This window comes from Electrona antarctica, assembly GCF_951216825.1.
Source record: "Electrona antarctica genome assembly, chromosome: 20".
In the NCBI taxonomy this organism is placed as follows: domain Eukaryota; kingdom Metazoa; phylum Chordata; class Actinopteri; order Myctophiformes; family Myctophidae; genus Electrona; species Electrona antarctica.
In genome coordinates, this window is record NC_136801.1 from 13,752,172 (window position 1) to 13,778,042 (window position 25,871).

The 25,871-nt window shown below is 43.1% G+C and overlaps 1 protein-coding gene across 1 annotated transcript in view; it reads left to right on the forward strand.

Moving 5' to 3' along the window:
• The window catches only part of gpr158a (G protein-coupled receptor 158a), a gene marked incomplete at both ends in the record, with an annotated part of 92,056 nt that overhangs the window by 47,267 nt on the left and 18,918 nt on the right, over positions 1-25,871 (forward strand). Inside the window, 2 exons of the mRNA XM_079489324.1 lie at positions 3,975-4,201; positions 7,008-7,076. Of these exons, the coding sequence (XP_079345450.1) occupies positions 3,975-4,201; positions 7,008-7,076 (296 nt within the window). The remainder of the gene's footprint in view (positions 1-3,974; positions 4,202-7,007; positions 7,077-25,871) is intronic.

Here is a 25,871-nt window from a genome sequence, read left to right on the forward strand (position 1 = left end):
ATTATTATCGAGTGATAAAAATAGATAACATGTGTGATAGACCATTTTATTCTGCAAATAGAGGATGTATGCACAGTTGCACACCTACCTTGGCAGCAACATGCACATTGTGCATGCACAAGGTGAAGGCTGATGATGTGTTTTAACCCAGCTGGAGGTTATGTTGTTATGGCAGATATAGCTTATGGCTGGTTAACAAGCCTGCAATTTACAGTACTTTGTGATTTATTTTCCTAATTGTACAAAATTCATTTCTAACTTATTTGCATTTCAAAATGCAATATGGTATAATTAGCAGGTGAGTTACGATCCCAAAATCAAGTGGAACTTGGAAATATCGACTCATTGCTTCCCCTGTATGTATGAATGAAAAGTGAATTGGAAAGTGCTTTGAGCACTATAAAAATACAATTCATAATACTTATTATTATTATTGACTACGCTTGGATATCCTGACTATCTTGTAGAAGTGTACTAGAATAGTACAGAAACTGTTATTTTTCAGGATTCAGAAAGTAGCGAAAGTAGCACATCCATAAGCTCAGAAACGCGATGCTTCCCGCAGCATTTCGAGCTTGTGGATGTGCTACTTTTGATGCTTTTGTGTGACGCTGTAGGATGACGCAAGTAGGGCGTTAATTTAAGAAAAAACACAAAGAGTTGAAATAAGGGGTTTCTGCCCGACAGCGAATATCGACTGCAATTATGTTTCGTTTTTCTATTTGTTGTGAGGATGTCTGGGAATAACGAGATGCTGTTTGTTTATGGAATTCCATTGATCTTGGATCACCACTGGTCCTGAAATATCAGTATGAAATCCCAGTGGTCTTGTTACTCTCCTCCGCTCACAGTATGTTTGGGCAATTATGAGAAAATATATCAATGTTTAGAACCAATAACACACTTAATCTTGCTCATGTGGGATCCGCTCGTAATTCCGACGGCGCATTAGTCCAACAACGTGAGGGTTAGGGTATAGGGACAGGGTTAGTAATGGGGTGAGTCTGACCAACAACGTGAGGGTTAGGGTATAGGGACAGGGTGAGTAATGGGGTGAGTCTGACCAACAACGTGAGGGTTAGGGTATAGGGACAGGGTGAGTAATGGGGTGAGTCTGACCAATAATGACGCTGACCTGCTCATGTAGAAGCAGGTTTTTCTATATGAATGTTTTTTACATATTAATACAAAAATGTGAATAGATTATTTATAATTTATGACTAAATTAATTAATCTGATTAACCACTACAAGCTCATATGTTGCAAAAATAGGACAAGGTTAATTCTTCGTAATCAAGGCAAATGTTTGAAATAATCATGATATAGATTTTTCATGTAAGTCTTATCACCCGGCCCTAGCGCACGCACGCACGCACGCACGCACGCACGCACGCACACACGCACACACGCACACACACACGTGACATCTGATTGTTCACACATCACTCGTCTCACTTTTACACTTGTCTTTACCCTATACAGTGGTTCTCAAAAAGTCAAGGACCCCCAAATTGTATTTGGCCACGGACACCCATCTGAAATAGTCTTAGTTTGGACCCCCAGAAGAGAAGAATAATGTTATTCCATATAATACATACATACAGTATCAAATACATATAATACATACATATCAAATACATATCATTTTGGGGTCCTTGGCACAAAGTTTGAGTACTACTGATTTAGAAGGCATTAGTAGAATCAGCCTCAGGTCTAAATGGGTTAATCCACAACATGGGGACATCCTTGACAACCTTGTGTGGAGCAAGACACAGCTTCGGCTCACATTCCTAAAATTAATATGTTTCACCATATTTTTGCAAATCATGTGTGAGACGTTAAATTCACCCTTTGTCATCCTTCTGATTGGTCCCTGACTGACTAACCAGCAGGCTCTTCTGCCTTGTTCCGCCCTGGTTCCGCCTAGTTTATGTTGAATTTGCTAAAACATCCTTTTTGGAAAAAACAAAAAACAAACATGATAAGCCCAGTCACCATGCTGCACCTGTGATGTTCCTTTTTACTGACACCAAGTTTAAAATATGAATTGAATGCACAGAATATCAATACAAAGCAACTGAAAAACCTGTTATTTCAATGGTAGTGGATGGAGAGAGACGATTTTTGTCCAACCATGACACGGCAACCAATGGGTGCGAAGAGGGGCAGAACCACGGGCGGGACTTGACAAAGGGTGAATTGAGCTCTCTGACAGCCAGCCAGCTGCAGGAACAGGGAACCAAAGGGGAAGTATGAGTCATAGCTACAGTATGGAGATAAGTAGTTCCATTCAGGGGGATCAATGATGTGCAGCATCACAGCTATGGAATATATGAAATAGGGCAGATTCTTTTTAAAGCCACAACATCCCTGCAAATCTCTGAGACAGTGCTGTTCCCAGTGAAGGCTCTATCTATGATATGAATGCTCGAAGTCTAAACGCTCTATATACACCGCACCACACTCTATAGCAGAACATATGGCCATCTCTCACTGGTGTAAAGTAATTAAGTACACTACACAGTGTTTGTTTGCCATTGACAACGAAGAGAAAATCTACGTCATCTTGTCCCTATACACAAACATTAAATGCCATTAACAATAAAGAGAATGTAATGTTTGTTTTGACACTGTTTGTTTTACATCATCATTACATCATCTAATCATAGCAACATGAGTTTGACTTTAATATATTATAGTATATTAAATGTATTAAGTTTGAGTCGTATTGATGATATCTTGGGTGAGTAAAAGGTACTGTGATCGGTGCAATGAGATCGAGTCGGTTGGGTATGTACTGTAGCCTACTGTATGTCAGGGTAAACATAGTGGTCTCTTATTGGCTCCTCAATGTTGTAAGACGATAAGAGCGCCCCTCACTTCACACGGGTGTGATTTAAAAAATCACACTCATTGTTGGTACTTAAGTACATTTTGATGTATGCCGATACCTTTGTACTTTTACTCAAGTACATTTTGAATACCGGACTTATACTGCATATTCAGAGTATATCTACATTGCCGTATTGATACTTTTACTCAAGTAAAACATGTGAGTACTTCTTCCATCACTGCCATCTCTAGTGCTATTTCTAGTGTGCCTCCAGTACACATACTGTATAGTCCCACCAGCTCCATTTGTTCCTGTACACCTTTATTCATCCAGGGAAGGGTTTTCTGAACTTCACCTATACCCTGAAAGATGACGTAAATCACAAGTCGCTTTATAGTGGGTATGCGGGTGACATCATCATCAATTCATCATACCCGGAAGTTATGCGGGAACGCCTACTGCACGCCCTACTGAGTGGCAAAAACTACTTTCTGGCCTTGACAGCCCATACATGTTTTCCCTCTCTTGCCACATAATATTCACATGTGACTGTATCATGACACAAACAATCATTTTAATGAATGTGAATTGATCGGACAATACCGATACGATACGTTCCGATACCCATACATCAGGGGCGACTATGGCTCAAGAGGTAGAGCAGGTCGTCCAATGATCCATGGGTCGGCGGTTCGAATCCCGGCTCCTCCTGTCTACATGTCGAAGTGTCCTTGGGCAAGACACTGAACCCCAAATTGCTCCCGATGTGCTGGTTGGTACCTTGCATGGCTTCCGCCGCAATCAGTGTATGAATGTGTGTGTGAATGGGTGAATGTAATGCACAATCTATGTAAAGCGCCTTGGATAAAAGGCACTATATAAATGCACCATTTACCATACCAAATTATCGCTAAAGATGACGATACTGAAGCTGGTATCGCTGAGTATGTCATTCTGATGCCATGCGTCATTTATCACATGATGATATTTCATTTGTTTTCCTCCTTTGTATTTTGTTTTCACACATGCTTTGGCGAAACTTATGTAACGTCTCATGCCAAATAGAGTTCCCTTGAATTGAATTGACCGTGCGTTGACGTACATTGATTTCCACACTAGCCACAATTTTGTTTGTCCCCAGGGATGGGCCGAAAGGGCAAGGCCGCAGACAGCGGTCCCAACGCGGACGAGGGCTCGTCCAACGACTGCCTCCCCTGCCAGGAGGGCTGCGCCTACTGCAAGGACGACACTCCCTGCGTGACGAGAGGTGACAATGCCCTGCGCATGGTGGTGCTGTACTCCCAGTGCCTCTGTATGCTGCTCCTCTTCATCAGCATGGTGATCGTCTACCACTTTCGCAGGAACAAGGTACTTGGCAATCGATCGCAACGTAGTGGTAGTTAATTTGGGCCATTAAAAAGAGACAACACGTTCATTACAATGCCTTCATTTCTTGTCTTTGAAAACATAGACCAAAAACTGTGTAGTAGGCTGAAGCCTATACTACATAGCAATCATAGGCAAGAACATACAACAGAGGGCTTTGATGTCCGCACTTGCTTGTATATCATCATCATTATGGTTTTACTCAAAAATAATTGTAAAATAAGACAAAAGATCTTAAGAACTTCTGTTTCAAACTTGTTTTTCATCCGGCACATTTTCTGTTCTCTGTACCATATGGACATCAAAGCCCTCGGAATAAATTAGCAGGTGGTGGCACACTGTGTGAGGTGACAAAGTGCTGGAACACTTCCAAACAGCACGGCCGCTATCAGCCAGTGTTGATTTTGACAGCAAATTTTGCTTTTAGTTTTAGTCATAGTCTCTTGAGTAGTTTTCATTTAGTTTTAGTCACATTTTAGTCACCTGGAATGTTTTAGTGTTAGTCTAGTTTTAGTCGACTAAATATCATAAGATTTCAGTCGACTAAATCTACAGTTGATTTTGTCGACAAAAAAATATTTTGGTGGGCCTTTATCCCGTCGTAATGACTGATTTTACACTTGCTGAAAATAGCAGATCTACAAGCATCATGCTGCAATGTGAGCTTGTAGATCTGCTATTTTCAGCATGCAACCAAGTGTAAAATTACTTGTACGAACATCTTTTCCTCATAGTTTTAGTCGACGAAATCAACACTGCTATCAGCTCACTTCCACTTCAGCACCTTGGACAGCGGCCAACAGGCTTTGTGTTACTGTGTTACACCAAGCTGTCTGTGTGTGTCTGACCCAATAAATACTAGATGCTTTATTTCTGAACCAAAAGGTGCCCAGACCACATGGACTTACTGTACAGGTCACAACATATACATCATTGCATCATTGCATCTTTGCATTGGTGTACAATAAAATAAAATATAAACTCTGTTTTTCAAACTCCATTTCAAAACGTACAGAACATTCTGTCTTTTCCCCCCAAGCATTGCATAAGGAAATGTGCTAAAAAAAGAAAATACCTTTCCTAAAACATAATTCAAGTCTGAAAAAACAAGAGTAACCAGGTGCATGCTCACAGGAGATAAAAAAAAAAGTGACTATAGTAAAACATTTATAAAAGGTGCTCACACGGATCAAACAGGATCAAGACATTGAAGGAAGAATACCCTTTCCTAATTAAAAGGCCTTTTAATTAAATAAAGGCTATTCCTTCCTTTACCTTTGAGTGCCCGGATTGTCTGTTTTGTCTATAACTCAAGTCCTTCATAATCACCCAACCAAAAAAAAAAGTTAACACAAATAGATGACATTTTACAAAATAACAAATGTCTTAAATTTCATCATAACATGATGAATCCAGTCAATTATATCATAATGGACAGTAAAACTAAAAATCATCTTCAATTTCTTCCAAATCAATACAAAACACACAACAGTAACATAATACAGTACATGTACATAACATAAAGCAAGTGCCCCCTTATCTACAGTATCCTATACAAATGACCGTGGGAACCTATTCCAATAGACGTGCCTTTGTCTGCTGTTTGAAAGACCTCAGATTGGTTGTCCGTTTCGAGGTCGTTCCACTGTGTGGCTCCTATGCTTGCTTTTATTGCTTGATTATTTATTATAGATCTATTTCTGTAATGAGATTACTTGCAGTGTGAGTGTATTATTTGAATGGATGCACAGCTGTCTTGTGCTCAGTGAAAGCTGCCCTCCAGCATCCTGTCAATTAGAGTGAGAAGTGTTATGTATCTGATTATGCGCAGGGGTGGAAAAAGTAGAGGCTTGTTTCGATCATCATTGCATGTATCAATACTGCAATCTAAATACGCGGTTGCAAGTAAAATTTGGAAATTCAAAATGTAAATACAAAAGTATTTGCATCAAAATGTACTTAAAGTACCAACAGTAAAAGTACTCATTTTAAAAGAGAACATTCTGCATAATATCAAAGATCTTTTGAAAATAGATCGTCTGAAATGGCCAAAATATGTATAGGGTTGAAATGGTTAATGTATTGTTTTGTAATAAAAATCTACAAAGTAACTGGTAACTCAAATAAAATCCTCAAGTGTACTTAAGTAGCCTACAGTACTTGATGAGTAAATGTATTTAGTTACTTTACACCACAATGTATGTTATTATGCAAGACATGCATAGAAATAGTCTGACAGGGTGAGCCCTCCATTAAAATGGCCTTGAGGCAACAGCTCAGTTTGTAGTTCATATTCTTGCAAACGACAACAAAGGAAAGGTTGACTGCCTTTTATAACAGTGTGGAATAATAAGTCAGTTTTGGATTATGATTTAAACACTATAGACAAAACCGTCACTTCAGGTTAACCCAGTAAGAGCTGAGGCCCATTCTACAAATACCTTCTGAATCAGTAGTTTCCAAAAAGGTCAAACAAAATAGCAGATGTACAAGCTATAGCAGACATAAAAGCTCACAGTGTGTGCCACGATGTGAGCTTGTATATCTGCTATTATTGAATAGCCAACTAAAAAATCTAAAATGACGGATGCTTTCTAAATATAGGGTTATAGTTGTTTGCTATAGCTTATGAAATAATGTGCTATGAATCATTTTGTTGTCCATGTTTCTGATTTTTAAAACATCTTATTTTTTGGAACAGAACTGTTTATTACAAAGTGACGTACTGTACCACATCAGTAATGAATGCATCGAAAGAAGAACATCTCTCGTCTTTTTTGTTTCTCAGGGTATCAGAGCGTCAGGCCTCATCCTCATGGAAGCCATTTTATGTGGAGCGCTGCTTCTCTACTTCCCGGTAAGCCTGAAACTCGTACTCATTTTCGTGTGTGTGTGTGTGTGTGTGTGTGTGTGCGTGCGTGCGTGCGTGCGTGCGTGCGTGCGTGCGAGTGATCATGCATCTACAGTGAGAATGCACAAACGTTCCTGTGTCATTTCATCCATGCTCCATCTCTGTGATAACCCAGACATCTTTGACAGCTAATACACCAGATGTTGTTGTGTTTTATGAAGAGTTCAGAGAAAATAGTCTGTATTAGAGATAGCCCTGCACTTTTGACCCTAGCCTAGAGGAAGCCTTTATGACCAAGTTCATTAAATATCAACCACTCCTACATACCAATCTCAGAGCTTGTTTTTATATTTGGCAGCCTATAGGATATAACCACATACCGGTAGTTAGAGAGTTCCAACAACTTGCTCAAAAAGGAGGCAAAAAGGCTGGCAAAGTACTGTGCTGTCTCTACGATAATAAGTGGAGACACTTCTACTTATACCCATAGAGTAGGCTACTGAGTGACATGCTTATTGTATCATGACGACCATACAGTATGCCATCATTTTGTGGATGTAACCTGCACCAATATTTGTGTCCTTGTATGCTCTCCTTTATGTGGACATAAATAAATTGTTTGTGTGTGCGTGTATGTGCGTGCGTGCGTGCGTGCGTGTGCGCGTGCGTGCGTGGGCGCGTGTTTGAATGTGCTTGTGGGCCTGTGTTTACATGCTTCAATGCAGCATTATTTTGAATTGTTGACCTTGTCCTTGACTATAGTAAGTTTAACACATGGCGTTTCCTCACCCAGAGTATCTGTATATCTGTATACAGCTACTAAAATCACGGGATTGTCTTTTTCGTGACAGTCAGAGTGTTGTGATGAACCAGATTTTGACAGCTGCGGCTTGGCAGTTTGGATTGGATTAGGCTGGCAGAGACACATATCCCAGGGCTTGTTGGTGACCTCCTGCTATAGGCCTACTGTACACTACTAGACTAGACGCAGATGACGCCCATCAGTCAGTCAACACTATACCATCTGGTCAGAAGGCTTTGGATTTGAGGCCAAACGCCAAGTCATTATCAGCATGCAGTTCTAATTAATGGCCCAACAGATGTCGCTGCTGTTTCCTCTCCTGTTGGCTGCAGAAGCATATTTACTCCAGTCAAGTGAATGAAGTTTCGGCCGGACTTTACACTTGATTTTATTAACTTAGTAAGCATTTTCATGAATACTTTGTTTTCAATCGCTAGTTTATTTTATTTTATTTTATTCAATTATCACAATATGCGTTTCCGTTTAGTAAATTATGGTCCCATTCATTTTAACCCGCCTAGACCAATGAACATAACTTTTGTCAAAACATCACTAAACATGGGTATATTTTACCCAATAATATATTATTATAGTAATATATTCCATTAAAAATATTTCTCATCAAAATATATTGAAGTACAGCAATACGTGGCAACTTGAGGTACTCTTCTTAGCCGATCTACAAGCAGATATAAGATATATCCTTACATCCCTATATACTAACATCTGTTCAGCAGGCATTCATCTCTAGCCTGCATGGCTACGCCAGACCGAATCAGCCGACCACACACAGTGTGATTTGAGTCTGGCTTATTAGCCAGGCTAATTCATCTCACCTTATTCAGACCTTGTAGTGGAGTTTAATGGCCCATGGCGTAAATCACCGTCAAGTTCAAGTGCAACGGTCATGTGCCCGAGACGGAAATTGATTAATCTCCGGCAAATTAGTGATATCAAAACCGGTCGCATCGCTCCACAGCCTAGATGCGCTTGTTGCGCAATCCTCGGTGTTGCACAACAGTGACACCGTGACACATCATCGAAAATGTTCCCCCCCTGTTTAGCCGACGACAACGGAAATCTTAAAACGTTAATAACTTGCGATCTAAATCATCCCGCCTAATTATAAAAAAAATATCCTGTGTTTGACGGCCCTCCGCGGTCCAGTCGCTAGTCGCGATAGATTTATTCTTACCTCCCGTTGTCGATCGCATCTTTAGTGTTGTGGCTATTATTAGCTGCTACACACACATTCACAACAACATCCGTCGGTAAAAGTGGTCACGAATTTGTATGACCAGGTCCCTACAGTATGACATGTCATTCAGGGTGGTGTAGGTAATTTAGCTGAAATTACCTGAAAATGTCTTCTCCATTTTGTGTATACAGTATGGTGCTATCTATCTACAGTGTAAGTACAAACGGTGGGTGGTGAGTTGTGCTTGAAATGTACTGTAATTCTGCAAACTGTTAATAAATACTTCAATCAATCAATCAATAAGTATGTTTGCATGTAGTCCCTCCGTAACGTTTTTATTTGTTGATGAAATTGTCAGTATATTTAGTCATACAGTATAGTTTTAGTTATATTGTAGCTGAGGGTTACTGAAAGGACTGTATACTGGTTGGAAGGATTAGCACTCGCCCCTGGATGTCGGTCAGAACAAACACAATGGACCACCACCTTGCTTATAGACTTGAATTTACTTCACTTTCTTGGCAAGACAGTTTGACATGACCGGTGACAGTATGGTCTGAAAATAAAGCAACAAAAACATACACATACTCATAATCATGACTAAGACAGAGCCTAAATTGCAAATTGTACACTGTATAGAGCACCGAAGTCCTGACGTCACTGCCCTCTACTATCAGTAGAGGGCGCCAGTCCCTAGGTTTGTGTATTTTTTTATAAGCATTGTAATCTCCATAGGGGGATTTTAGATCGCCTCATATAAGAATTGTGTTTGAAAAATAAACCGATCACCCCGGCCTTTTCACTCATATGGATATGAAGCATCGACTGAAGGTGGAAATGTACAAATATACCCAAAGAGTAACAAAATAAGCGTTAGAAACGAGCCAAACAACCCAGAAACTACATTTCCGGGTAGGCTGCATCTGCCCGCAGCCCGTCGCACAACAGAAACTGAACGTTAATTACATTTATTTTAATTTTAATGTATATATATACACGACATATAATGTATCGTGGTTAGTACGAGTCGAGTCACCACCAGCTGAGCTTACGTCAACGAGGAATCTCAGGAACGCAATATGTTGACAGCTGGGCGTGACGTATATGCTCAGCGACATTGCATTCATATGTAGTTTCAAGGCTTTTGCGGTCACATTAATTCCATTTTCTCCAGAAACTGGCTGTATCAAATATGAATGGACATCATTAACGACGCACAGCCACTCCCCTGACAGAAAGGACGGGGTGGTCGGTTTATTTTTCAAACACAGTTCTTATATGAAGCGACATAAAATCGCCCTATGGAGATTTCAATACAAATAAAAAAATACACGAACCTGTGTGTTGGTGCCCTCTACTGAAAGTGACGTCAGACTTCGGTGCTCTATAGTAATAGTATAGGCCTAGTGCGAAACACTCTCTGCTGAACATGTCTCATGCTAAATTGGCTATAAAACGATTCAACTTACTTAATTATATAAACCATACACCATAGCAACATATACTATATATATTAGTTAACAAGAGAAGAAAGGTACTGTAACTTGACAGAGTTCAGCAAGCATTACGACCGCAAACATTGTTGGCAAACTTGGCTTAAAGGAGCATTCAGTGATGTGGGTGATTTGGAAAAAACCCCGGTCCGTCCTGGTAACAAGATGTGCACATTCACGCTCTACAGTGGGGGAAGTACAACAGACCAACAGCACGTGCACCAAGGCCCGCCCCACTCGATCATGATTGGAGGAAGGCCCCTCTCATCCTGATTGGATGAAAGCTTTGCCACCCAAAGCCCAAACCGAAACTAGGGTTTTTTTTACTTCAGGGGCTCACTGGGGACAGGGAGGAACTCCTTATATGGTCAGCACACTTTATAGTAGGGAGGATTATCCAAAAAATAAGAAAAAATAAGTGATATATGAATTAAGTGAAATCACTGAATATACCTTTAATGTGTACAGAAACTATCAAATAAAATGCAGGCAATTAAGCTACATGCATGTCAAATAACAGCACTCACTTTTAGTCATTTACACATATCCAAACAGTGAAAGAAAACATGTTCTGGAATACTAATATAGCACAAACAAACCACGATGGCACACTACTGAATTAACTAAACAAATAATCACAAAACACCCACAACTAATGCTAGTACTCACATATCAGGAATGACACACACTGCACAGGTCCTTACTGTTGGCCAAACTGAACTAAAATGAAGCTCTGTGGCACATCAAGCTGGCATCACTAGACACTAACTCTGATTGCAGTGTGCAGGCCTAAATTACTATCTGACCAATAAGGCCATACAGCCTGTTAAGGAGCTAGTCTTTGATCAGTTAACTTCAAAGTCAAATAGCTGAGTGATCAGCACCCAAAACACCTGGGCAATCAGGGCCTTTCCACTGTGTGTGCGTGCGTGCACGTGTGTGCGTGCACTGTCCAGGGCCTTTCTTACATATATCATATAGTTTTTTATTTAGTTCTTATTTAGTCGGTGAAAATAAGGTTGTCGACGGACATTCTTTGTCATAGTTTTACTCCACAAAATCAACACTACATGGATGTTTGCAAGCTACAGTACACTGATCTCCACCCTGATGCATGTAAAGGCCTATTCATAGTCTGGATTTTCGGTGGTCACCTCACCACCGAAAATCCAGACTATGAATAACGCTTTATTGTTCACCACCACCACCACCACTACCACCTCCACCACCACCCCCACCACCATCACACCCCCACCACCACCCTTCCAAATCCCCATGTGAGAGGTTAGAGTGAGATGCATCTAAATATAGACTCAGAAACATTCCTCCACTCCCACTGCTGTTGCTACAGCCGTGCGCCGCTTCTATTTTAAATAATTTCAGTAGTGTGTGTGTGTGTGTGTGTGTGTGTGTGTGTGTGTGTGTGTGTGTGTGTGTGTGTGGTGGGGTGGAGGGGTATTCTGCTTCCTGACGCAGTAATGCAATTTGTCCCCACCCCTCTTTTTTTCTCCTTTAGCTCCTGAGCATGTCACACACAATAACTTCAGCCAATCCTTTGCTCTAAATTAGGTGTGTGTGTGTGTGTGTGTGTGTGTGTGTGTGTGTGTGTGTGTGTGTGTGTGTGTGTGTGTGTGTGTGTGTGTGTGTGTGTGTGTGCATGTGCGTGTGCGCAGTCTGTGCCCAGGGAGCCGGTGTGAAGGGAAAAACAAAATTACAGCAGCGGCAAAAGGCTATTTCGATCCGACCGCAAATTTGAAGACGGCGAGAGAGAGACCGAGGGGGGGAGAAAAATAGAATGGGTAGGGGGATTGGAACTGGAGGTGCGGGCGATGACGTGTGGCGGCGGGGTGGGACACACACACGCATACGCACGCACGCACGCACGCACGCACGCACGCACGCACGCACGCACGCACGCACGCACGCACACACACGCACACACACACTGCAAATCTTAAAGTGATTCCCCCAAGAATGGCTCCGTTTGTCTGTTGGCAGCATTTCATTGGATGTTTGGATTGTAGCTTGCCAGTTGTAGCTTGCCAGTATTATATATATATATATATATATATATATATATATATATATATAATATCTTTTACAGTATACATTGTAAATCTGTGATGTGACAATAACGCTGATTCTGATTCCTATTCCTGATATACTCAGAAAGTCTTTGTACCATGCACGGTCACAGTATAGCTTCACTCTTATTGCTCTTCCATCCCGTTGGGTCCACTCTCAGGTCGTCTCCTGAGCCTCTCCTATACAGTACAGTACAGTACAGTACAGTACAGTACAGTACAGTACAGTACAGTACAGTACAGTACAGTACAGTACAGTACAGTACAGTATCTGTTCCTCTTGTCACATCTGGCTCAGCCTCCCTGTGCCCACAAACCCATCTGAGCGTGTGCCAGGCAGTGGTGGAAAGTAACTATAAGTACATTTATATCTATAAATGCACCATGTCTCTGTCTGTCTGCACGACGTGCACGTACGTACGTATACGTATACGTATACGAGTGTGTACGGCTGCAATGCACGTAACCATTCACCCCACCGACTTCAAATTCCACACATGCGCCCCGACCCCCCCCCCCCACAGGGAGTGCAGTGCCCGGTGTCGAGTCCGTCGGACCCATGGTTGTCCAGAACCACCACAAAAGGCCTCTGGGCATACTGAGCTGGCCTGTTCTAACATTACTTCAGGGGGGCCAGTCTGGCAGTGTGCCGCGGGTTCGACTCCCGATTCCGACGGCATTCACTGCATGTCACCTCCCCATCTCTCTCCCCATACTGTCTATCCCTCTATAAAAAATATAAAATAAAGGCAAAAGCCACAAACAAACATTTAAAAAAACATTACTTCAGGGGAAAGGCACGCTCAACTCAGACAGTCTTTCAGGCTTGTGCTGGGTGCAGATTCACAGAAAACTTGAGAATAAAGAATAAAATCTGCACTCTCAGTAGCAGTAGGAGTCTTATTTAATAATGTTGAATTGAAATGAACAGCAGTCAAGCCAGACAAAAGCGTTTCAGCATGCAGGCCTTTGTTAAACTTCTGACACATTCTTTAAAGTATATTTTGATACCAATACTTTTGAATACTTTTACTCAATGCAATTTAGAATTTCTGACTTTTACTTAAGTACTTGAGTATTTCTGCATTGTAGTATTGATACTTTTAAGTAAAAATTTTAAATAATAATAATCAGTACTTTTTCCACCACTGGTGCCAGGTAGTGCTGGCTGCCAGGCAGGCTGTATGCCCCAGAGAGCCTCACTCTCTCTGTCTTGTTTTTCCGACAATGTAAGAGTGAGATGCAAAGCCTCCTGCATGGTCTGCTATACACACTTTGATTGCCAGGTTTTAATTAATGAATTTCCACCACCGCCAGTGTTTTTCAGTGTTTTTACCTTATTTTGTCGACCCACTGAACCCACAATGTGTCCAGGATGTAAAGAAAGGCTGTCTGTAGGGGCTATGTGTTATCCTGGGTTTAAGTTAATAGATACAGGTTAATAGGTACAATACAGGAGAGCAAGAAAAAAGAAAAGTAATTCAATCAAAGGCAGTGGCAAACAAAAAAGGTTTTTAGTTGTGTTTTAAAAGTAATAAGTGTGGCAGTTTGTTCCAGATATGTGCATAAAAACTAAACGCTATACTCTCCGAGTCAAATGCACACTGCGAATGTTACCATGTGTTATCCTCTCGGTTGCCAAGGCTTAACTGCCACACATACCTGGTGCAGTGCCCAGGTGCCCCCAGCGCCACACAGACCTGGTGCAGTGCCCAGGTGCCCCCAGAGCCACACATAACCTGGTGCAGTGCCTGCGCCATGGCAGGCCGAGGTGTCAGCGCACATCAGGGGTCTAATGAGAAGCAGTATGGCCACGCGGAAAATGCCTCCTGACCCAGACAGCCTCCTGTCCAAGATGTTCTGACACTCTCAATCGGACTTAAATGATCTTGTGTGTGTGTGTGTGTGTGTGTGTGTGTGTGTGCGTGCGTGCGTGCGTGCGTGCGTGCGTGCGTGCGTGCGTGCGTGCGTGCGTGCGTGCGTGCGTGCGTGCGTGCGTGCGTTTCCTGCCTGCTCTCCTCCCATGCGTTGAGAGTCACGTGTTGTGACTCTGACTAAAATATTCAAGATGCATGAATCAAGATCAATCTAGATTGTTTTATTGACCTTCTACTGTACATAAGAGTAAATGTCATAGTAAAAACATTAACAAAGAAACAATAAAGAATAGCAGTAATACAGAAACAATGGCAAAGAATAGTCATTTAAGAAAGATAAATAAATAAAACCCTATATGTACATGTACATTGGTCATAGCACAGAGTATGTATCGGTCATGCATTGTTCTTTTCAAAATCTTTTTTTTTCCTTTTTATAACAGTATGGGTGGTCACAGGTTCATAGAAAAAATAAAAATAAAATATCAGATTTTAGTATCAGTGACTGAGGTAAACAAACGTACTGTATAAATCACAGAGATCGTGGGCAGACATAATGAAAAGACTGTTAGTGCAAAACATGGTCATGCATTGTTAAGAGTATCCTTGAAGTGCTTGAATGGTTCATACTTCTAAATGTTACCCTGCGTGTACAGTACACTGTGCGTTGTGCGTACACATATCAATATCATCTTCACCTTTATTTAAACTCAGTACAGTTCAGTAGCAAGCCGTCATTTTCAATGTAGCCGAGGTTACAATAATAACCACAATCCAAATCCATTACAGATTGACAAGGATTGCGAATCAGAGTGCAAATTTATAAAAAATAAAAGTACTTAACAGTACCTATACAACCAAAACAATATTAATTAATGAAAACAGGTGCAATCATGTTTAAAAGGTCCATATTGCTCTGAGTCTGAACTGACCAAATGATGGTAAGGAGCTGATTTTTAAAGACTTTTGAAGCTCATTCCAAGAAGTTGGGCCATCGACAGAGAAAATACCCACTGCAAGCGGCTCTGGGGCTATGGAGCCAGCTGCCATGTGGCAACATCTGAAACAGTTGGGATGGCTATGGGTCTTTGATAAAAGTAGAAACACAAACACACTATAGTGTATAAATGCAATTTTCTGGGTGCACGGCTCACAAACACACAAGGGCTATTCTTTTCTTATTAGCGTCTTTGAAAAGCTTGTGGGCTGTATATTGTTCCTCGGATGGACGGAAGCCTTACATCTACTCAATGACCCTCTGAGCTGTGCAAAGCTTTGTGGTCTGTTAGTACAGTAGCCTACCCATACCAGTCAGAGATGCAAGCAGTCTGAATGCTGTCATCGGTAACTCTGTAGAACACGGTTTCTCAAAGCGGGTGCATTGACACAAGTCCAGGGGTGTCTCAGAATACTTGGATAACATTTGGAATTGATCAATGTCACTTACTTAGTAAAATGGACCGAATTAAACTGTACTTTGACGCAGTGTATCTTTGGGGGAAAGATGTACGTATTGCTATAAAGTAACAATGTAATTCAGGGGTTCCATGAATGAAAATGTTATTTACAAATTACAGGGGTGATCTGACACAAAATTGTTTGAGAAACACTGGCCTACCCATACCAGGTAGTGATGCAAGCAATCTGAATGCTGTCATTGGTAACAATCTAGAAAGCCTGTAGGACCTTGGGCCAAACAGTCGCCATAAGTAAAAGAGGCATTATTGCTGTGCCTTATACTGTGTTCACTGGCAGATAGAAAAGATACAAAGCTACACAGCTTGTAGCGGACACTGACGTTGAAACCAGCTCAACTTCATTGTAGCTTTGTAGCTGCTGTAGCTTTGCTACAAATGTTGTTGGATGTATCTTTGTATCTTCGTATTGCTGTGTGGCTTCCATTGAAAAGGAATGGTAGCCTGTATCTTTGTAGCATTACTCACCATATGCCCCGTGTGTGCATTTAACATTTATTTTATAATGTGGAATTATAAATGGCTGACCCTCTCCACTGCGGCCCTGTGGATGGGGATGTGCTCTCTTTCTGTCTTCCTGTAGACTAGATGTTTTCAACCCTTTTCATACATCAAGGTCCATTATTTATTGAGCCACAGACCACCATTTGATGACATTTTAGCCTCTCAGACCCACAACGTGGAATATTTTGTTAATGTTGCATAAGATTCACTATGTCTGAGGATAAAAACTGGCGCTGAGGAGGACAGGGGAATTATGGGAGGTGATATCGTAGGCCTGTTGAGGCTGAGTCTGGATGTAATTTACACCAGGTCCACCTCCAGGGAGGAGGAAGGAGAGGCAGAGAAGCCATTACTTCCCTCTATTCTAGCAATGCTGCCCTTCCTTCCCACGAGAGACCGAGAGTGTCAGCTTTCATATAAAAATGGATCTGCTGCTGTTAGTACAGTACAGTACAGTTGGCTCCTGCCTCTCACCTATATACGCTGCCTGTACTCACTTCCTGCTCATACCGACGTATGCTACAATAACGCCGAGACAGCTTGTTTATTTTTGGACCACAACACTTATATGAAACGATTTGAAGATGAGCCCATGTTATTCTCCATAGAGAAATTACTTCCAGGGGAATCGAAGGGATGAGCGAGTTACGTCAGGACTTCGGTGCTCTATAGTCTACTACATAGTATAGTATATGTACATCGGTTATTTAAAAATAGCAGATCTAAAAGCTCAAAACCCATCGCAATGCCGTTGTCAAAATTTAAAATGGACGAAATGTATATAATCTAGGGCTGAAGTGGGAAATGTATGTCTTGTAACAATAATCAAAATCTGCAAACAATATATAACTAATATATAAATATAGTGGGGTAAAAGTACAACGTTTGGACTTGAGATGTAGAAGGGTAGAAGTAAAAGTATTGGAAATTGGAAATACTTAAAGTAAAAATAATATCAAAATTGTAGGTTACTTAAGGATTGTACTTGAGTAAATGTGCTTAATAGTTACTTTCCACCACTTCCCAAAACAAAAAATGTCCCTTTGCTGAAGCTGGTGCCGTACAAGGCAAAGTCATGTATCTTTTGCCACTTTGACAGAAGCAATCTGTCGGGTGGAAACATCATTATGTGAACAACCTTTACTTTTCAGGATTCAAATTCAAATTCAAATTCAAAAATAGCAGATCTACAATCTCAAAAGCTTGCACCAGGGGCGAGGCTTCCCTCCCCATCCCCTCCCATATTTCTCAGAGGTATGGCTCAGGGGCGATTTCACCCAACAAAAGCAATTTTTGATGCTTTTGTGTGAGGCTGTATAGCTGCTTGAGAGTAGGGCGTTAATTTATAAAAGAAATCACACCCGTGTGAACGTAGTGGTGCAAATCCCCCCCCCCCCCCCTCTCTCTGTCTCTCTCTCTCTCTCATTAGCAGGCAACATGCAGCACTATCTCTCTCTCTCCGTTTCTGGCACAACAGCGCCACTTTTGGTACTCATTGGTACTCGTCACACACATAGTCACACAAACACACATAGTTGAACACGGACATTGCTGTTCGTTGGAGTGGTTGCACCACTCAAAAACAAAACGTTACAACAAAGTAGACAAAAGACGATTTAGGAAAAGTGGAACAGTCCGCTTTTTGGTATTATTAGTTTATTTGACCATCTTCTGGTTGTATTGACCTCATTTCACCAGTGATCGATACCTTGTTAGACCCCGACCTTGGTAGGAACGGGGTCCTGCCAGGGGATCAATCAGCTTGTGTATTGATCCCTGCACCCTCTCCACCACATTAACATCTTTATTATCCTCACGTTAGAAGTCAATTACAAAAACCTGTTTGCTCTTTGGTGCTGGCGGTGTTGTTCTAATTAAAGAATCCACCCACTCTACTCAGTGTTTTCTTTCTTGAAACTAAAGTGTAATGTGTTTGAATATCTCCCGTGTGCCCCAAAGCAAATAGCTAATTATCAAGTGCAGTCTAGCACAAAATGACTTTGTGTGTGTGTGTGTGTGTGTGTGTGTGTGTGTGTGTGTGTGTGTGGGCACTGTGCTTCGATCTAAGTGGGAGGTCTTATTTGGTGGTGGCCCGCCGGCCATGCTGTCCGCGTGACGCAGACCAAGTGTTTGTGCACAGTGAAAAGGTCAGCGTTTTGTGTTTGTGTCTAGGTTGTAGTAGTTGTAATTATACCACTAACGCCATCGCTGTCGACTTATTGCTCTCCTGTGTGGGCACTGCACCAGCCATGCAGCATGTTACATGGATTTGAAGGTATTCCTGTGTGTGTTCCAACCCATTTTGACCTGAGATCAGATTCTAAAAATGTCTTCTACATCCTCTATGTCAGTGGTTCTTCGATTTTTCAAAAATAGCAGACCTACAGTACAAGCTCGTAGCGCGCCACTCGGTGCATTTATATAGCGCCTTTATCCAAGGCGCTTTACATAGATTGTGCATTACATTCACCAATTCACACACACATTCATACACTGATGGCGGTGGAAACCATGCAAGGCACCAATCAGCACGGATCAGCAGCATCGGGAGCAATTAGGGGTTCAGTGTCTTGCTCAAGGACACTTCGACACCAACTCTGGGGGAGCCCGGGTTTGAACTGGCAACCTTGTGGTTGCCATCCAGCCACTCTACCCCTGAGCCACCGTCGCCCCTGGCTGCACTCAGCACGGCAGTCCTTTGCTGCAATAGGAATGAGAAGGGTCGAACTAACTATAACTAACATGCCGCCACGTCTACCTTCTCAACTGTAGCAGAATCAGAATCATATTGTCACGTCACAGTGTTATACAGGTACAAAGTGGGTGAAATTCGTTTTTGAGCATAGTTCCCATTGTGTCATTGTTTCCAAAAAAACACAGAAAGGGAAGAAGAGGTGGGGCAGAAAAATTAAGAAAGTTTGAGCGCTTTTGCCACACAAAGTACAGGTAAAGGGTTTTCTGTGTGGGTCTTAGATATTTACAAGCTTTTGCTACAAACTATAAAAATAAAAATAAAAAAAAGGTTCCACAATGGTACCTGACATAATATAGAAGGTGCGTGAGCATAGCAGCCACTGTGTACTGTGCATTATGTGGTGTGTTTTTACATGTTAAATAGTAATTCTACTTTTTATTGATACTTTTACTTAAGTAAAACATGTGAGTACTTTTTCCACCACTGACAGTATACTACCTTGTGTCATGAGCAAGGATAGATAGATAGTGGAGTACAGTAGGCTGTGGCAGGTGTCAGGGAAGACATGAGTGCAACGGCAACAGATGTGACCATTAGTAAGGGCCATATACACTACACTACGTCCACCTGGGACACTGTCGACACTTAATCAATCAGCAACAACTACAATCTTAAAAACTGTCAATATGAAACTGTCCATAATCAAGTGTGCAAAATCTGCAATGTTCAATCAGCAGTTAATGAGGCAGCCACCACCGAATCCAATCCTCGGGGACTCAGGGAATCATCTACTTCTATCTTCATGGGTCTGTAATCACACAAGCAGAGCGCCAGTATCTCTGTTGTAAGGTTCCTACAGCAGTGTTTCATACAGAACAGTGAAAACGGTGCAAAAACGGTGCACACACACCATCCATCCATCCATCTTCAACCGCTTATCCATAGTCGTGTCGCGGGGGCAACAGCTCCACCAGAGTGTTCCAGACGTCCCTCTCCAGAGCAACATTAGTGACTTCCTCCTGGGGAATCCCGAGACGTTCCAAGGCCAGTGAGTTGATGTGTTTCCTCCAACTGCGCCTTGGTCTGCTCCAGGGTCTCCTACCAGTGGGACGTGCCTCGAGGAACTCCCTAGGGAGACGCCCGAGAGGCATCCTAACCAGATGCCCGAACCACCTAAGCTGGCTCCTTTCCAGGCGAAGAAGCAGCGACTCTACTCCGAGTCTCTCTCGTGTGACGCCAGCCGTCGAAGAAAATTCATTTCATATCACAAACAGGATAGGTGACAATGCGCAGCCCTGGCGGAGGCCAACCCCCACCGGAAACGAATCCGAGCACACGGACACAGCTCTCGCTTTGGGAGTACAGAGATTGGATGGCCCTCAACAAGGTCCCCCTCACCCCATACTCCCGCAGCACCTCCCACAGAACCTCCCGGGGGACCCGGTCATATGCCTTAATTCTTCAAATCCACAAAACACATGTATACCGGATATGCATACTCCCAGGCCTTCTCCAGGATCCCTGCAAGAGTATAGATCTGGTCAGTTGTTCCACGACCAGGACGGAATCCACATTGCTCCCCCTGAATCTGAGGTTCGACTATCCTTTCCAACACCTTGGCGTAGACTTTCCCAGGGAGGCTGCGTAATGTGATACCTCTGTAATTGGCACACACCCTCTGATCCCCATTTCTAAACAGTGGGACCACCACCCCGGTCTGCCACTCCCTCGGCACTGCCCCAGACTTCCACGCAATGTTGAAAAGGCGTATCAACCATAGCCCCTCAACACCCATGCAGGGCCTTCAGCATTTCTGGACGAATCTCATCAAGCCCCGGAGCTTTGCCACTGTGGAGCTACTTGACTACCTCAGTGACTTTCCTTTGCACACACACGGCTGGGAATATCCCCACCGCCGCGTTGATTAGGCACGCAGCATTCTGTCACACTGGTCCGGCTTCTCCCTATCACTCTCCTCACTCCACACACTGCATGGCTCGCCCCTTTTTCTCCTCTGTTCCTGGGTCGACTTATGGCAGGGGTGGCCAACTTTGAAGATGGAAAGGGCCATTTCAGTTCCACACTCCAGTAGGCCACTTACACTGTCAAAATCGCAGATCTACAAGTGCAAAATGCGTCGCATTTTCAGCTTGTAGAGTTATTTAAGAGTAGAGTTATTTAAGAGTTATTTAAGTTCACATTATGAACTTAAATACAAATACATTGTACATAAAAAAGACAATACAATTGTAATACTAGTGATTCAGCTACTAATTTAGACTGAAGTAATTAAAGCGTGTCATGTTTGCATATTTAGAATTGTAACAGCTGAAATCAATCAGTATTCTGATATTAACCTGAGGGCCACAATACATTAAGTGAAGGTGGGGCCCTGGGGGCCGCTAGTTGCCCATGTTTGGCTTATGGCATGGCCACCCTGGCTGCTGGCTTCCACTTAAATGGCTCCCTCCCTGCTGGGTTACACATTAAGCACAAACAAAAGCCTGTCTCTCTCTGCACAACATGTCTGTCCCCTCTTAGTTCTCACCCGGAATCCTCATTTATATAATGGGACACTCCGCCCCTCTGATCAGACAGCTGGCGTTCATCAGACAGGCGTTCAGCGTGTTGACGTCATTGTCCTGAGGCAAACCAGTTAGTTGGACAGCACAGAAATCATACCAAATCAAACATTCAGACAGCAACGGAAATAATAAACAAGGTAAAACAATACATCACTGAAATAGGAAATTATAGCCTACAAACAATAAATACCAATGCAAAGCAAAAAAGAAACAGCCATGTCTGACTCAGCGCTTTTTAAAACAATATACTCATGCTGTAAGAGAGAGGGGGGGGGGGGGGGGCGTCGTCAAACCGGGCAGCAAGCTCTGTGTGTGTGTGTGTGTGTGTGTGTGTGTGTGTGTGTGTGTGTGTGTGTGTGTGTGTGTGTGTGTGTGTGTGTGGGTATGCTGATAATGGTCTCCTTGATATCGATGTCCATTAGAAAGGTATTCTCTGCACCCCCCCCCCCCCCCCCCCCCCCCCCCCCCCACACACACACACACCCCTTCACATACGCACACACACTCACACTTGCGATTGTGCAAGAACGGCCGACACCCAAGCCTTTTAGCGTCCCACAGGGGGGGAGGCCGTGAGGCTCGCAGCACTTAGCATTGATTATTAATGAAAGGTTCAAACTAGCAGGGAGGGTGAGGTCAGCATTAAGGTTACTGCAGGTTCATGGGCTCTCCTCCTCTTCCCAGAAAACCATGCTGTCTGACGGACATATAATGCTGAGAAATATGGTCCAGCAGGCAGTGTGTGTGTGTGTGTGTGTGCGCATGTGCGCGTGCGCGCATGCGTGCGTGCATGCATGCATGCGTGCGTGCGTTCCTGCCTGCCTGCCAGCGTTCCTGCCTGCCTGCCTGCGTGCGTCGTGTTAATTTCGTCATCTAAAACTATGACGGAAAGTGCATTGCGTCATGCTTGCAGTTAGTTAGGGTTAGGGTAACTTAAGGGTTTGGGGTAGACTAGTGTCGGATTGATGCCGCCGAGAAACACTGCCGCCTGCCGCGGGTGTTCCTCCGTGGCTGATGCCATGCATTGCGTCGTGCTTGCGATTATGGTTAGGTTTAGGGTTTGGGGTAGAGTGTCGGACCGATGCCGCCGACTCACCGAGAAACACTACCGCCTGCCGCAGGTGTTCCGCGGCTGATGTCGCTGCCGGAAAATGCACTCGCTCTCCCTTCAATGATGTTTGCAACGAGAATTTGAGCCTCATAAGATTCTCTAATGTCGGTGTAATAATCTGTAATGATGAATCATTCTTGGTGCACGTCAGGATCAATTAAAAGTGTCAGAAATGTTGTGCTAAAGTCCTTACTCCAATTAGTCGGGGGCCCCGGGGATTTTTTGGTTCAGATTCTCGCAAATTCGCCAAATTTGGCACAGATGTTGTCCACACCGTACTTAATCATTTTAAGATGGGTGCCAAGATTGGCGCCCCATGGTACTGCCATATTGCGCAATCCAATATGGCTGCCACCCGAAAAAAACGGAAAGTCATAGAATCATAAATGATACCACTTTTTAGGTAGCCTCGGTCCCAGGCTCACTTAACTGCGAAAAAGAAGAGCCTGGTCACAACCTAGGACAAATAAGCTATCTAAGGCAGGACTTCCGCCGTGTAACCCCCCCCGGAAGTTAACGTTTTTTGACCAATCGCAGCGTTGTGTCCCCTTAAATGTATTCCCGCTGAAATGATCATTGGGTGGGGACTAGTAAACACAGCCGCACCGCGTGACGTAGTTATCTTACACGCAACACTTCCGCCACTTCCGCTGATAGTCTTTTCAGCGTAGGTCTTGGCCAGGGTGCTTTTTAGGGGGTTTCTGGGTCGTAGAATCTGATTCTGGTGTTGTTTTAATGATTTGAGGTCAAGATTACCCCTCAAGGTCAAGTTTACTCATCAAAGTTAGTATATAAAGGTAATATTGGGGTAAAATCCAATATTTCTGGTGCGCCATGCCAGATGCTACCCCCAAAAAGTTATTTTTTTTCCATTATAAGTTGTAGTTGTATATGTATCAATGTTTCACAACTCAAAACAGTAGATTGTTTATTATAAACAACAAACTAATACAAGTCCAACTTCAACAACAGTAAACAACAGTAGGGGACAATGTAATCAAAATAGTTACTCCGTAAAACTTGCTAAAATCAAAAAGTTAGATCACAATGTTGTCTTTCACATTCTTTGTGTCTCCATCCCTTGCAAGGTGTGGAGTTACTGGCTGTCATCTTCATTATTAAGGCACCCACCTTCGCATTTGCAGAGGATTGTGCATCGGACACCGATACGGTGGCATTTGCACCTTCCCATGCATCCCTTGAGGCAGCCACAGCGCACAAGAAGGTCACATGCTGCTGATGCATCACTAAGAGTGGTCCACAGTGGTTGCCATGTGCCAGTGCCATCTTTGTGCCAGCCCCACTCACTGAAGTCAGGAATTTCCTGCTGGACCGAGGTTGCCTGATTCCAGTAGAAACTTGCCTGCAGTAGCGCTCGCTTGACATGCTGGAACAGTGCAGCTTGGGTAGGTGGGAGGTTTTCCAGTGATCTACTTCCAGTGGTGAAGAGGCAATGTCTGGCCTCATTGACACCAGCTGCACCACACCCCTTGCTGTACATGAGCACGACAAATCGTTCAATGTTCTGCATATGCACAGACTCAAGACTGAAGAGGTCAGGGGTGTTTGTGAGAGCAACTAGTGTGTTGGTGAGGTCTGGTATGCTTCTCCAGGCTGCCCAAGCTGTCTTCTTGCCACATCCAAGAAACTGGGAAGTTGTGTCACACCCTGTTAAGCTGTGGAAGAGGGGTAGTGCCAATGACTTTGATGGACCGAGATCAGAGTAGATGGTATGGACTGGTATGTCACGATATTTTCGACCAGTACCGAAACCCACCCAGAGCTCGGTTAGGCCAAGGGTCTCGAAAAACCGGATTGCCAAAATGACAACATCGCTGTCTACGGTGCGAACAAAGGCTGTTGTATGACCCTGCTCTGCTGCATGTGCCAGATGCAGGAGGATCCTGGTGTCTGCCTCAGAATGGTTGCACTTCTGTAGTTTTGTGACATCACAAGGCATGTTGGAGAGCACAGTCTCAAAGCGGGTAGTCAGAAGGAGCTTTCCACGCATGTCATTCTTTGAGATCTGTGTGCTGATGAATGAGAAGAGCTCCTTTTTGTTGTCCTCGTTTTTTAGGAAGCCACTCCATTCATGCTTAGGGATTGGAGTGCTACCATCACCGACTTTTGTCCGTGAACCATTCCCACGCCGTTTCTGTGTAAGATATTTTAGGTTATTTTCCTCTGGGTAGTTGTCCCATACAGCATCAATGCGTTGGGTACTAGTTGTCATTTGGGCCTCCAGAAATGGTGTAATGTTGAGCAAGACATACTCGCTGAATGTCTTTGCTGGGGCGCACCATGTGGATGACTGCTGCCATATCCAACACCACAACGGTAGCTTGTTTGGCAGAAGCTGCATGACCTGTGCTAGCATTGAGGCATTGAAGAATGTCAGACTTTGTCCCAGATCGCAGAGACCCTCTGTCCGCCAGGCTCGGTGGCTCTCTCTGATTTTCGAATTGAAAGAAGTCTGTCATGTCAGCATTGGGACGTGACTGGAGTGACGTTGGGACGTGCTTGGTCCTTGGCCATGAGGCTGAACTTTCTAGCTGATTTCTGCACAACAAAGTTGCCCTTCATGAATTCAGCATGTACTTGAGGGTGTTTATCAGCTATCTGAACCATGTCACGGACATGGACTGGCAGCCAACGTGCGTAGTTTGACCTCATATCATTGAGATGAAACCAGAATCTGATTGTTTTGAATTGTGAAACATTGATACATACAAGTATAGCTTATAATGAGAAAAGAAAATGGGGGTAGAATCTGGCATGTTGCACCAGAAATACTGAATTTTACCCCGATATTACCTTTATATACTAACTTTGATGAGTAAACTTGACCTTGAGGGGTAATCTTGACCTCAAATCATTTAAATAACACCAGAATCAGATTTTACGGCCCAGAAAACCCCTAAAAAGTGGTATCTTTAATGATTCTAGGCCTTTTAGTTTTTTTCGGGTGGCAGCCATA